Source organism: Lissotriton helveticus, chromosome 1_1 (genome assembly GCF_964261635.1).
Source record: "Lissotriton helveticus chromosome 1_1, aLisHel1.1, whole genome shotgun sequence".
Classification (NCBI taxonomy): domain Eukaryota; kingdom Metazoa; phylum Chordata; class Amphibia; order Caudata; family Salamandridae; genus Lissotriton; species Lissotriton helveticus.
Genome location: NC_136057.1, coordinates 771,087,463 through 771,102,150, shown reverse-complemented (window position 1 = coordinate 771,102,150; position 14,688 = coordinate 771,087,463). Strand labels below are relative to the sequence as shown.

Below are 14,688 nucleotides of genomic sequence, written 5' to 3'. Positions count from 1 at the left end.
TACCATTATAAGCTGACCCAACATTTTCATTAAGAAAATGCTGGACCTCAGTTTTAAGAAATAAAACGTCATCGGGGTGGGAAAGCAGGGAACGATCAAATGTCCAGTTCCTAGTTGAAGCATTGAACGCCACCAAAAGCTCCAATACTACAGCCGCGTGATCAGATAGATGTATGGGAAGATAATGAATATTCTTAACACCATCAACTAAACTATGACTAATCAATACAAAATCAACCCGAGATTGATGATGGTACTTGTAATTTCTAAATGAAACCCCCTGTTGAGTCCCAGACTTTTCCCTCCAAATATCCACGTACCCAAACTGCTTCATCGAGTTAAGCAAAAAAGTCCTGGATTTTGAAGGGATACGGGAACGGTTATTTTGCGACTTGTCTAGAATTGGATCAAGTACCATGTTGAAATCACCCGCAAATATTACTGGTTCGGGAAAAGATGGAAGATGAAAGAAAATAGTCTCTAATACTGAGGGGTCATCTTGATTCGGGCCATAATACCCCACAAATGTAAATTGGGCCCCCAAGATATTTAATAAGGCAATGACCCATCTGCCACCTGGGTCCGCCATGGAGGTTATCAATCTAGCCTTTAGTTGTTTTTTAAAGATCAAGGACACTCCCCTAGTATTCGTGGATTGGGAGGTGGAGACCGCAAAGTCAATCCACCTATTTTTCTTTACCACTATATCTATCTCAGACTGAGTCAAGTGAGTTTCCTGGAGCAGACTGACCTGCGCATCTATATCTCGAAGATACTGAAACAATTTTCTAGCCCTGGGTTTAGTCCGCAGGCCATTTATGTTCCAGGAAAATATTTTTAGATTAGCCATAACCATAGAAACAAGCATTTGCAATGCAATAGGTCTCGCATTATTAAAGTTTGAGCTATTGGCATTGCTAAATAATGCAACACCAATAGCTTTTTTTGCAGTTGGTGTTGCAATATTTAGCAATGCCAATAGCTCAAACTTAATTAACCCAAGACCTATTGCATTGTAAATGCTTGTTTATGTCTGGCATTACCAAGGCTTACATGCCAGTCCTTCACAAAAAGTGCATTAGGGAAACGGGGTAGGAGCAGCTACCTTAAAAAGGGAGGTCACTACAGCATTATTTTCGAGGGCTTTGTGCCAAGGGACCGGGAATTCCATATGCCATAGTCAGCAGCTGCTCCATCATCAAGTAAACCATCTCCCCCCACTCTATGAGGTACGGGAAGCCAAAGGTGGATGATCCAGACCTATTTCTAGCAGGTGTTCTGCCAGGGCACTTTTAGAGGATTTTCAATTACTACCTACCTATAAATGAGGCCCACGGTCTCACAAACCTGCAAACTTTTAAGAAGGGAAGCTTGTTTTGACTGTATCGGCAGTCAGACTTTTCATATTTAGAATGGTCAATGAGATTTCTGTCCCAACTTCCATCAGAGCTTACCCATGTGCACAATCTCCACCTTTGTCTTGTTTCAGAATCCACTGATGATACAGGCTTCAGATACAGAACTGAGTGCTCCCTCGAGCTTGCCATGGACAATGCATAAACGTGCCTCTCATTCTGAACACTGAGTTACAACAGGCCATGCCTTCTCACAGCACTCTAGTGGAACCAAGCGCATATGAACAATGAGGCTGATAGCAGAGTCCAGTAGATAAACCAAGAAGTATCAAGGCCTTTTCTTGACTCTCAGAAGCTCATGGTCACCTGCTGGGTGAGCAAGTAGAAAGCTTATCCACAATCTCCAATCGGCTCCTACATTCCTGAACCAAACCACATAGTTAAACTCTCATGTGATGCTGACAGATCTACCCGATGATTGGTCCTTCATGAAAAGTCATCCACCAATCCGGTAAAGTTGACTCATTACCAGGACCACTAGACGTTTCTGAAAGAAATTTTTTAAACATTACTCTGCTCAAAGGCAGACCCTATGCACAGGTTAACTGTTGACCTTTCAGTAGCAGATTGCTGCATTCAGGTGTTAAACTCTTACTTATATGAAGCAACTTTCCCCAAGCCAGGATCGATTGGATACAAAATAATGACATAATACTATAACAGACAGTGTCACATTATGTTGCATAATCTGGCTTTTGTAGACACATAATTTTGTGAAGACAGCTACAAACTGGCCCTCTACTGTCATACAATGTCAGTGGGCCTGACTTCTCTTAACCACATTACACCTAGACCTTATGCTACGAAGACATGTGTTCCTTGTATACAGCTCTCAAAATGAGGCTGACAATCGTCTCCATGAGAGTGATAGAAGGGACGTGGTTTGGAGCAGGCTCCATTGAGCGTACAAGGAGAACCTTTTCAAGAAGGCAACACATCCCATCAGTGTATGCATATGCTGAAGGAGTTTGGTCATCAAATAACTGTTATTCACACTACAGTAAAACATTCCCAGATTAATATAGCTAGAAGATGGGTACTTACTCGAAGCCTTTATTTCCTGATAGTCATTCCAGATAGTGGATAAATATTACTGCATCCTTGTTTCAGTCACATCATCAGTAATCAACACCCATCTGTGTGTGAAGCATTTCTCTCAAGATGACAGCAGGGCGAAGTACCAAAGAGAAATACTGCATTCGTTCCCTTCACCTGGATATAGAATCGGATTCTCTAAACCGAGAGATCCTTTCTAATCATTACAAGTAACCTGGCTCATTTTGAGTATAGTTGGAAATGGAGAATCCTAGACCACAATCATGAAGCATCTGACAGTGCCTAGCGGAAGCCATGAACATGAGGAGGGTTGGCACAACTAGCCAAGTGTATGCCTTTATGCTTGACAGCAGTGCACCGACTTAACATAGAAGCAGAGTGAACTCTATGAGGGATATAAAGTATAAAAGGAGGCTATAGGAGAAGCAGTTTGGTTATCCCTGCTGAACGTGAAGGCCCGTTACTGGGAGATGTTATCTGACCCTTCAGATTCTAATGAAGCAGCCTGTAAAAGCCTCAGTGTTTGAGGAGACTTGCACCACTTATGTATACAGGCAGCAGATGTGTTCCCAGTAAAAAGAGATGTCAGTTTCTTCAAACCACTTGCAGGCGTCACTTCCTAGTACAGAAGGAAGAACTGGAGTACTTTCTGTAATGTGTTAAAGAGCTGAGGCGGGTTACACTGGTGGACACGGAGGAAGGAAGAAGTCTTAACAGAACTTTATTTAGGCCATTTGGGGAGGAGGGCATTTACCTCAAGAAATCTTTTGTTGACTCCAGCAGGACAGCCTGCTATGCTTAGAGGCACTGCTGGGGAGACAAGGTACTTATTCTGAAATTCAGAGGGGTCTGTTCACGACCTGCATTTTGTAGTATGTTAAGTAGTAATACAGGAGTAGTACCCACTTACTACAAAATGCTATTCACAAACCGATGCACCACCGTCACTCCTATCTTTCCTATGTGGAGCTCAATGCCAAGTGGAGGAGATCTCCACCCATAAGCCTACGTTTTAGTTGTAATGTGGGAACAAGGGAGATTGGCAGGAAAATGGGGAATATTATTTACAAAATGGGAGGGGTTTAGGGAAAGTAAGGAGAGGTTTAGGGAGGAACAGCTTTTGTGAAACATTCTCGGCACTGTCTGACATTTTTCTACCTGCAACGCTTAAATAAACAATACAGCATATGCAGACTGTGAAATGTCACAGGCAGAAACACCAAGGAGAAGAGGTCTGCGGCGCACCCTCGTATACAAAAAAAAGAGACACAGGAGCCAAACACCATCGAAAGTGAAAAAGGCAGACTGGGAAAGCTTGCATTCAATAATAGCAGTGCACGATCTGCTCAAATAAAGCTGACACTACTCTTCCAAATAAAAACGGAAGAACTGCACAGCAAAAACAAACAAGAATGAAACTAACCGGACTCCGGAGGTTTGGGGGGAGGTGGGGCCTTGCTGCTCCGGGGTTTTTCACTGCTCAGTGCGATGCCTCGCTCCTACCTCAGACGCAGCTTCCCCCTGACGGTCTCGGACCTGTCCCCAGTGGCCGGCTGTGGAATTGCAGCCCCTGCGCCAGCAGCAGCACGCGTTCGGAGCCAGGAAGGGAGCACGCGCACGCTGACAATCTGCGCGTTCACAGACCACAATCTGCGCGTGGCCCGGTCTGTACTCCCTTGCAAGCCGTCACGGTGACAATACATTTTGCTGGTGGGAGCGCTTCGCGCTCCAACACCAGCGAGCCCTAAAAAGGGACCAACCAAGTTCTTACCAGATAATGACACTGATACCCAGGAATGCCGTTATGCCGTTCTAACCAAGACAAATTCAGCTGTAAATCATGAAGCAACCACTGAACTTCATAGTGAAAAATCATATTGGAATGACAAATGAGGAATTTTTTTACTTTTAACCCCCCAACCCATCCCCCCCCCATTACCTCCCCCCCTCCCGTGGAGAACCCTAGATGTATCTAACTGGATATAATCCAGTAGATGGCACCCACCTATGGACCCTGGCTAGCCCATCCGGTCCCAACCTGACCCTGATACCCAACGCTTGAGTAAAATACCCTTGTGACACGATTTATGTGCAACTAGATATGAATTTTTTATATTTTAGTTTCTCATTTATGTGTGTATGTGCATTTATTTTTTCAAGCATCTATCGTTTAATTTCTAAATGCCTTAAACAAAAGGGGTAAGAGATCTCAACTTCATTTTACTCCAATCTCCTGGAGACACAACCATCCCCTATACCGAAGAAGCCTTGTTGCCCAGTTACAACAGAAGCTCATCCGCTGCCTGCACTGTCCTGATGTCGAACATTTTATTATTGTGCATTACTTTTAATGCAGCAGGAAATGTCATCTTAGCTGTTGCGCCCACCTTCCTGAAGGCGTCTAAGCGCCTACCAAACTCCCACTGCCTCTCGAGTGTGACCCTGGCCAGGTCTGATCTTATGAGAAAAGAAAACCCCTTCCCTGATAGGGATTTCTGTTTAAGGGCTTGATTGAGAATTTGTTCTTTGAGGGCATATGTGTGAAAATTGATCAGGATCTTACGCGGTTTAGGCCTTTGTGGATTACGTTTAAAAAGCTCTCTATGTACCCTTTAGATGTCAGTGGCAAGCTCCTCCACTGAACAGTCAAGGCTTAGTGAGTCTTTCAGAAGCCGAGTAACAAACTGTTTGATTTCTGAACCTTCCGTTCCTTCAGGCACATTAAGGACACAAATGTTGCTGCGTCAGGCGTTATTTTCCAACACCTCCATCCTGTCCAGAAGGGCTTGATCTTCTCTCTTTAGCTTAACAATGTCCTCCTCGACTTTGTCCACATGGAGTGACAACACTCCCATGTTCTCTTCCAATGCGCCTGTTCTTGAAGCCAGGCCATCAAGTTTGGCATCTAGGGATTCATAATAGCTCCTTATCTCTGCTTGATTAGCTGAGGATTCCTCAAAACCCCTCTTTATATCCTGGGAGAGAGTGGAGAACATTGCCATCAACTACGCTGCCGAGATGCCAACTGTGGTGTCCCCTGGTGTCAGACAAGCAGAAGCAGGTATATCGCTTTGTTGCTGTGTAGTATCCAGGGGTGAGAGCTCTTTTTCACCTTCGTTCTCTATGGGATCTTCGTCTCTTGCTCCAGTTACTAACCCCCCATTGGAGTCAACAACAGCAGAAGGTCCCGACTCTACCTGCTCTCCCCCTTCATACTCGTACCCCCACCAGACTTCCAGAACTGTTCATAAACTGCCTCTCTTCAACCAGCACTAGTGGCGAGCTGCTTGTTGCTAAGGAGTCAATCGTATTTCCTGGGGACTCTGGACTATCAGCAGGAGTTCCAACATGGGATACTAAAAGTGCTAATCCTTCATCCATAGGGGTTGAGGGAATACTCGGTCTTAAACCCGGAACCAAGGCTGGTGCCGAGGACAAGCCCAAGGTAAGGAGAGGGACGGGGTTAGAAGCAATGACTGAAGCTATTACTGGCGCTGAACCTGCACCTGCGGCGTCATTGAGGGCAGCCATTTCCTGATTTTTTGAACGGTGCAACACTTGTGGCAAAGCCTTAAAGTAAGAACGCAGAGATGGCGTAATTTTAGAGCCTGCTTCTGCTAGAATGTTAGCGCTTTTGGGGTTTGCCCTTGTTTTAACGCTATTTAAGCGTGTACACTAAGTTTTCACCTCTGTTGTTAAAAAAGAAGAGGGCCCCTTATCCGTTGTGGGGGCTGCCTTAGATAGCGTCTTAACCAGTGTTTTCCCCCTTTTCTTAGATGTAGTTTCAATCTGGCGAGGGGGATTTAATTCTGGGCTGCCCACCACTTGAGCACTCCCCTTACCGTTCCTGGAACACCCTTCAACCACCTCATCACCCACTTTCACGGTGGACACCAACTCCCCACAGCTCTTCGTGGAGACACTGCTCGACACGCGCACCAAATTGCGTGCTCTCCTGCCCCTCCTCAGCTCCAGGGCGGCTGAAGACCACTGCCGCAGTACCAACGGGAAAATCTTGTGCCTCGGTGATTTGTGCAGCACCTCCGCTCTACAACCAGGATCAGAAATCGAAATGCCGAGAAATGCCGCAGTAACGCGGTCAGAGCAACCTGGCATAGAAAGGCTAAAAAGACTTCCGGGGGAGATGCCTAGACACAGAAATGTTACGCAAATTCCTCTAATCGTAGCCAAATTCAATTTCTTTTAAGGGCGGACAGCAAGCGCCGATGTAAGGGCTTTAATTATATTAATCTTTTTCCGGGTCGGGTCGGGTCAAGTCAGTTCGTCGGATAGGACACAGCGGGAGCCCGCTTCACGGAGCACCACGGCAGCTCAGCCGTCTGCCGCCATGTTCTCCGCCTCCGTTTCAAGGAAAGGACATCTTGGGTGTAGTTAACAATTGTGCCGAATGTCTTTCATTTTGCAGTATAACATTTATGAGTTTTCCACTCGGTCACTCACTCATTCGCTCACTCACTCACACACCCACTCCCTCATTTGCTCATTGACCAGCTCACTCCTCTATTTGCTGTTTTGTGCAGCCTCCTTTTGAGGTCGAGCATTCAAGACCTCTTGTATATACTTTAGTATATACTTATATACTTTAGTATATACCTATATGTGTATGTACTTTGTGGGCTCTGAAGATCGGCCCTAGGACTTGTCTGCTTCTGCTTGGGGACTTTTTTTCTGTTCTACTGCCTCTATTTAACTTTCTTGATAGAATACAACCAGCAGAGGTCAGTAAAATACCGGAATCGCTTTCTGCTGAGGGACTTACTTTTTTTATTTTTCTGCCAACTGCCTCTGTTTAACTTTCTTGATAGAAAACGACCAGTAGAAGTCAGTAATATACCAGAATCACTTTTGCATTCTCTAGGTTCCAGTCCATAGAAATTGTCTACCACGAGCACCTGTAGACAATAATATTTTTGTCAAATCTTGTATTTTCAGTGAAATTACCACCTAAGGCCCTGATTTTATATTAAAAACAGAGCTTGGACTGTACCATTTCCTGCTGAAAGGAAATATTTGTCTCCATGTGTTCCCATACCTGGCATGTCACGCAGTTCGGTGTTTACTTTCCCTCCATGTTAAAAAACAGTAGATGTTTCAGCACTCAGGCTAATGTGCTGCAGACATATAAGGTCCCAAAGGGAGACCTATTGAACTGCAAATGCTTGTTTACCTCTGTCATTCTACCCCTCCTGTCCGCACCTATTACATTACTTGCATTTCTCCCTTCAACCAGTCCTACTTCCTCTATGGCTGTCCCTCTATTCCATCCTTCCTTCCTCTCGCATGTAGATTTATAGCCTGCTGTTGATGACTGTAATAGTTGCTAAAGGCCTCTTCCTGAGTTATTGACCTGAACCACAAGGAGAACCTGTGTAGCCAGAGTCAGAAGGACAATTATGCTATTAGAATAATACAACCACTGTTTACAGAATGTTCTAAATTAAACAGGAAAACACAAAGGCAAGAATTGGAATGTTGGAGCAGGTCGCCACCAGACATTATTGGCCTTGAGCAACGTCTTTGCAGCCATCAGCATTCCAGAGTTCTAATAGATGATATCAAGGTTTGATAATCAGTTGGAACTCTCACATGAATCGCTATCCTGTTTTTTTCCTGGTCTTATTTAATTGGTAGCTGCAGTAGAATACAAAGCTCAATATATCACACCTACGACTTTCATCACCTGTGTATTATATTCAGAAGTAAAATGTTCTCATGCTGTCCGATGTTTTTACAGAGACAAGAGAGCAGGAAAGATCAATGAGAGGCTTGTGATCACCTCAGAAATTATTGAGAACATACAGTCAGTAAAGGCATACTGCTGGGAAGATGCCATGGAAAGGATAATTGAAACCATAAGACAGTAAGTACTGATTCTGATTTTTTGTGTTCTATACGGTATATCTGTGATTCCCTGAGTGCTAATACAATGCATGATATCAGTCTTTATGGCTATTAAAACGAAAATATGTCTTTACAGATTCCAGTCTACTTAGTGTTTGATAAATTATGATTTATTGTTTACATATGGCTGAACATAAAAGGATATTCACTTATTTATTACAATCTTTGTATTTAATATTTATAAAAACAATGTTGGCAGAAATTAGGTTATTAATTTCTTATATTCCATTATTAAATTAATACATGTATTCAACTTAATAAACAGAATTTGTTAAGCTCAAAACACACTTCTATGGTAATCTCTGCTTGACCTCAGGCAGTTATCGCTCAAATTGAAGACATTCTCCAGAGAAACGTATAGTAAGATCTAGCAGTACCAACAATTTTTAAGTCAAAAGAAAACAGCACAATAAAAACCCAAACCAATTTTGAAAAATAGAGAAAAATGTAATGAGCTAAAAGATACAACAAATCTATTAAGATCGTATTGGGGATCAGGATATGTAAAAAATTGTAAGGTTTAAGTCAAAAAGCTGACCGCATATATATTCAATGTGCATATTTCAAACTATCATGTTATATTGTATTTTTAATCGCTATTCAAATGGATGGGACGATGATAATCCAAGTTCAGATTCCTCTCACATTATATTAACATACATCTACCCTCTTTAGAACATGTTCATATGCTTCATTTTCCAAAGAATTTTAAAAAGCATTTTAAGGAGATATGATGTATTTATTTTTCAAACTCTCTTGTACAATCCAGCTTCAAAAGAGTCTGGCACATAATGTCCTCTTTCTGCAATGTTAATCAATATATTCCTAAAACTACGATCAACATTTGTGACACATAATTGCTCAAATAAGTCTCAAATATTTACCTAAAAAAATCTGGTGAGTTATCAACAGTATTATTATACCAGAGCTGACCCAACCACTCCTTTATATCCTTAAGACTCATTTTTTTTTTAAACCGTTTTTATTGCAGCTCCAAATAATCATTACATCAATTAGGATAAGTTCCGTTACAGCAGAAACCTCGTCCCCCTTAGTCGAGCTCCTGGGTGGTATACACAGCCATACTGCCCACATCCCTGAGGCCGGGCGGCAATAGTCAACCACATGTTACATCCTCGTATTTTCCAACATGCACGGGTGTCAAGTGAGGAATTCTGCTGTCTGCATTTAGAGTTTTCTCCCCACTCCCCCAAGATTTCCATAAATTTCGAATTTTCTCCAGTAATTCGGTCCAGCAGTCCCTCCCTCAGTCCCCCCCCCAGTGTCCCCCACTGCTCCTAGTGCGGGAAAGTTCGCCTGTGTGGTGGTTAACAGGAAAATCTTATCAGTTACTGGGTGTGTTTGGTTGACGAGGGAGCCGGAGCTATGGTTGTGTCAACTGCGTCGTTAGGTTCTTCCTCCTCTTCCCCCTCAACTAGATTATTTCGCAGCGCCTGCACTAAGATCTCCCAAGCCATCGCCGCTTCCTGGGCCCTCTCATCTGGTTTGCGGCGAGCCAGTTGGTACCTGAGTGTGCTCTCAGCCACCTCCGATGTGTGGGACCTGTCTTCGACTTCCACCCCTTGGTCACCTCCCTCTTGGCCAATATGAGGCCCATGTCTATAAACTTGCTGGATATCTTATTCTTGGGCGTATGAGGGAACCAATGAAGTATACTAACGGCTTTATCGTACTGTAAGTCCCTGCCTGCTATGTCATTTAATGTGTGGCCTATCTCCCTCCAGTAGTCCTGCAGATGGGGGCAGTTCCTCAGCATGTGAACGAGATCCGCTCCTAGTCTGTTGCATCTGGGGCAAGCGGCCTCCTCAGCCCCGAAGTATGTCCTTATCTTACCTGGGATAAGGTACGCTCTGTGGAGCACATGGAAGTGAATCAGTTGGAATCGTGCATTTCTAGTGCTTTTCCTGGCCCTTCGCACCAGTTGTGTCCACGCGGTGTCTGGGATCTCCCGCTGCAGATCTAGTTCCCACTTGGCCTTTAACGCCGCCAAGGGCTGAAGGGTTTCGTTCAGCATGCGTGAGTATAGGCACGTCACTGCTTTGAAGGTGCCTGCCGACATCATAGTGTACTGGCAAGCCAATGTTGTCGTAGGCTCAATTAGTCCTTCCTCCCAATGTGCCTGTATGGCCCTCACCACCGCTGCGTGCAATAAGTAGTCTCCTCTCGGGAGGTCGTAGCGGTCCCGCAACGTTTGATACGGGGTCAGTACTCCGTCATCGTACAAATCCCCCACCATCTGCAGTCCTGCCTCTTCCCATAACTACAGTCGCGACCAGTCACCCCCATGTGGGAGCGCCGTCACCATGCCCAGTGGCATTTCGGGCGCATACAGGTGTCTGACTCCTGCACGTTTCTGTGAGCGGTTCCAGCACAGTCGGAACGTTCGCTCTTCCTGGGACAAATCTCCGAGTACCAGCCTCTGCTGAAGGGCAATATAAGCCAACACATGGCGGGGGGTGCCATTGTTCCTCTCCCGTTCCGGACCGCGGAACACTCTCGCTACTTCCTGCGTGAAGGTCTGCAGCTGAGCCGCAGGTAGTAGAGCTCAAAGTCTGGGACCGCCAGGCCACCCTCATCTTCTGGGCGGGTTAGCGTCGCTAACGCTATCCTGCGTCTGCCCGAGCCCCACAAAAAGGAGATTATTAACGACCTCAGCTGCTTGAAAACCTTGCCAGGCACCCAAATCGGGAGCGTCCTGAAGTAGTATAACAATCGGGGCAGGGCGATCATCTTCAGAAGAGATATGCGACCCGTTACTGATAGCGGCAGGCTGGCCCAAAAGGACATACTGCCCCGTAGGGCACGAATGCAGCGTCCCACGTTGCCCTCCAAAATGTTCGCGGCGTCATGGTATACATGCACTCCCAGGTAGTCCAGGCAACTAGGCTCCCATCTAATCATCCGGCTGGTGGGGGGCTGCCTCTCTCCCAGCCACAGGGGGAATAGGCAGGTCTTAGTCCAGTTAACCCTGAGGCCGGATAGCCTGCCGAAGCGCGCCAACAGTCTTTCCGCACCATCTACCGCCCCTTCGGCATCTTCCAGAAAAATGAGGAGGTCGTCCACGTACAGCGAAATGAAGTGGTGGTTCCCTCCGAATTCCAGATCTCTGTAGTAGTTGCCTGTTAGAACCTGAGATGCCAGGTCACCTAGGGTAGCCTGGCCTAGGGGTAAGACATGCAATTCTAGAGGCACAAGTGTGAGGTTGCAAACCACCCAATAGTAAATCCACACAATAGCACACAAAAACAACACTACACCAAAGTATAGGAAAATAAGTACTGCTTTATAAAAATAATATCTTTGCTCTTTTGCTTTCAGATTACACCACTTAATACACTTCAGGTTGTCTTGGAAATAGCAAGTACTTTTAAACTGCTAAGCAATTTACCAGCTAGTTTCAACAATACAGTACATTTGTCATTAAATCAGTAATAACACTCTCAGATTTGTTAACTTAAATCAATAATCAATATCGATAGTACATTTCATTACAACCCGGTCGCCATCTTGGGAGTGGCGAGCACAGGTCGTGCCACTGCTCAGAGCGCTCTAGCGCTCCTCACGAGCCAGGTGAGCCAAGATTTAAAGCTCACTACAGTCGCGCAGCGGTGACGCGCAGCGGTGGCGCCTGACTCGCGCCTGAGTCAAGCCAGAGTCCTGCCCATCTGCGCCCGTCAGCGCTAAGGCAGGGCTATGGCTGGGGACTCTGGCCCACGCAGGGTGATATCAACTGGGACTCTGCGCTCATTGTGCTTTAAGGTAAGAGACTGTCTACATGGCTCTTTGGACCCTTTATGTGGGCCCTTCCAGTGTCCCACTTGTTGTTTTAGCATCCCAAAACCGCAGCCCATTTCTAGTTTTCCTTCCAGCTCCCCCAGTGCCCGTAAGTCTGATTTGGGGGCCGGTGCCACCAGACAAACAAGTCTTAAAATATTCCATCTGAACGTCAGATCTTTGGCTTGTCATTACCAAGACGTACTTACTTTGGTTACAGACGACAAGCCTGATATATTTTTCTTTTCTGAGACTTGGTTGCATGACCAATCTATGGCTGTTATAAATCTAGCCCTCCCCCCAGGATACACCATGCACTCCTTACACCGTACTGCTAGAGGTGGTGGTATCGCACTTGCGTTAAAATCCTGCTATCCATGTATTTGGAAGCCCATCACCATAGCTGGGTGTGAGAGCGCGCATTTTAACATCTCAGTTAGTCCCCATTTTACTCTATCGGGATTATTAATATATAGGCCACCCGGCCCTGAAGGCACTTTTCGCCATAGTCTTTTAGAGGTTGTCTCTTCTTTGATCCTGAAATCAGCCAATTTCACGATTATCGGCGACCTTAATTTACATATGGATGCTCCCCTTTCTAATTCGGTGTCCAGTATGCTGGCTGACCTTGAAGCCTTCCAAATAAATCAATTGGTGCAATTACCGACCCACATCGGCGGACATTTGTTAGATCCTGTTCTGACGAATTTTGCTACCAATATCCTTGTGCTTCAGCCTAGGCCTATGGCCTGGACAGATCATTATCTGATTGAAGCCCATGTCACCATCCCTACCCCTTCTCATAGTAACAACACTCCGGGTCTTTTCAAACGCCCTTGGAGAAAACTTAACTATGAACATTTCCAGCAGGTGTTGATGGAACATCATCCTCAACCTCCCTCGGAGGTCTCTCTTGGGTATGATAACTTTTGCGAGTGGCTCAATCACTCCCTAGATGTGGTAATACCAGCTAGATGGAGCAAGACTAGATCTAGCCCTTCCAGCCCTTGGTATGATGAATCTCTTAGACTGCTCAAATCTACCTGTAAAAAAGCTGAACGCGCATGGCGTAAAGCCTATGACGTAGACCTTAAGTCCGTCTATAGGGCCTGTACTAGAGTGTACCATCGAGCCATCTGTTCCGCTAGAGCGGCCTTTTACTCTCGGGAGATAAAAAACAGTTCTAACCCCACAAAAGTTATCTTTAGGGTCTGTAAGGACCTTACAAGTAAACAAAATCAATCTACTACTCTGGCAGCCTCCCTAGAGCACTGTGAGGACCTGGCGTCATTCTTTATTGAAAAAGTCGAGGCCATTTATAGGTCATTCTCCCAGTTTTCCATCCAGGAGAATAACATCGTACCTAAGGCCTCCATACCACTGCTGACTATTCCCAGCCCTACTCTAGAGGAGTTTATAACCTTGACAACGAAGGTTAAATCTGGCTCACCTGATGACCCCATGAGACCCATCCAATTCCAGGAAATTGCTGAGTGCTGCTATCCGGTCATGCACAGTCTTATTGAGCTGTCCTTTAACACCGGCTGTGTGCCTAGTGCTTGGAAGCAGGCTACCATCATTCCGATTCTTAAAAAAACGGCCCTTGATCCCACTAAATCGGAACATTACCGGCCTATTTCCCTGCTTCCTTAGCTAGCGAAATTAGCAGAATCTCATGCTAATCGCATCCTGTCACTCCATCTGCAGGAAGCGAAGATACTGGATAACTCGCAGAATGGGTTCCGTGCGGGTCACAGTACTGAAACGGCTCTTCTAGCGGTGGTGGAGAACATCAGGATGATGTTGGACCAAGGTCAAACGGCGGCACTGATCCTATTGGATCTCAGTGCCGCATTTGACACGGTGTCCCATCAGATCCTCCTACATCGCCTCGAGGAGGCCGGACTTGGAGAGAGAGCGCTCGAGTGGTTTCGATCTTTTCTTACTGATCGAACATTCAAAGTGTCCACTCCCCCTTTTGTTTCTGCTCCTCGCCCGATCTCGCAGGGTGTCCCGCAGGGGTCGGCCCTAAGCCCTACCTTATTTAATTTATATGTTCAACCGTTGGCTGAGGTTGCCCATAGCTTTGGTCTCTCCATGGTGTCATACGCCGATGACACGCAGCTGGCGGTGGCACTTAATGGGGAGTCCAACATGGATGCGGCCACTTTTCAGTCCGCGTTAAAAGCTGTGGCGGGCTGGATGGCGAATAATCGCCTCCAACTGAATGCCTCTAAAACCGAGGTTATTATTTTTGGTAGGGAAAGCGAGCTTTGGGGCGATCAGTGTGGCCAGCTGAATTGGGCCCTGTTCCCACTCCAGTGGCTGAAGTCAGGAACCTTGGGGTGTGGTTGGATGATAAACTTTCATTCACCACCCATACTAAACGGGTTGCCGGTACTTGTTTCGGTGCCCTGCGGTGTCTGCGACCTATTTTTAAGTTTTTCGATGCTGATACGAGACAGATTATTGTCCAGGCTACGGTCTTGGCTAGACTAGA

The 14,688-nt window shown here is 45.7% G+C and overlaps 1 protein-coding gene across 1 annotated transcript in view; it reads left to right on the top strand.

Moving 5' to 3' along the window:
• Positions 1-14,688, top strand: part of CFTR (CF transmembrane conductance regulator) — a 1,176,514-nt gene that overhangs the window by 506,106 nt on the left and 655,720 nt on the right. The window contains exon 7 of the mRNA XM_078674337.1: positions 8,227-8,352. Coding sequence (XP_078530463.1) covers positions 8,227-8,352 — 126 coding nt within the window. The remainder of the gene's footprint in view (positions 1-8,226; positions 8,353-14,688) is intronic.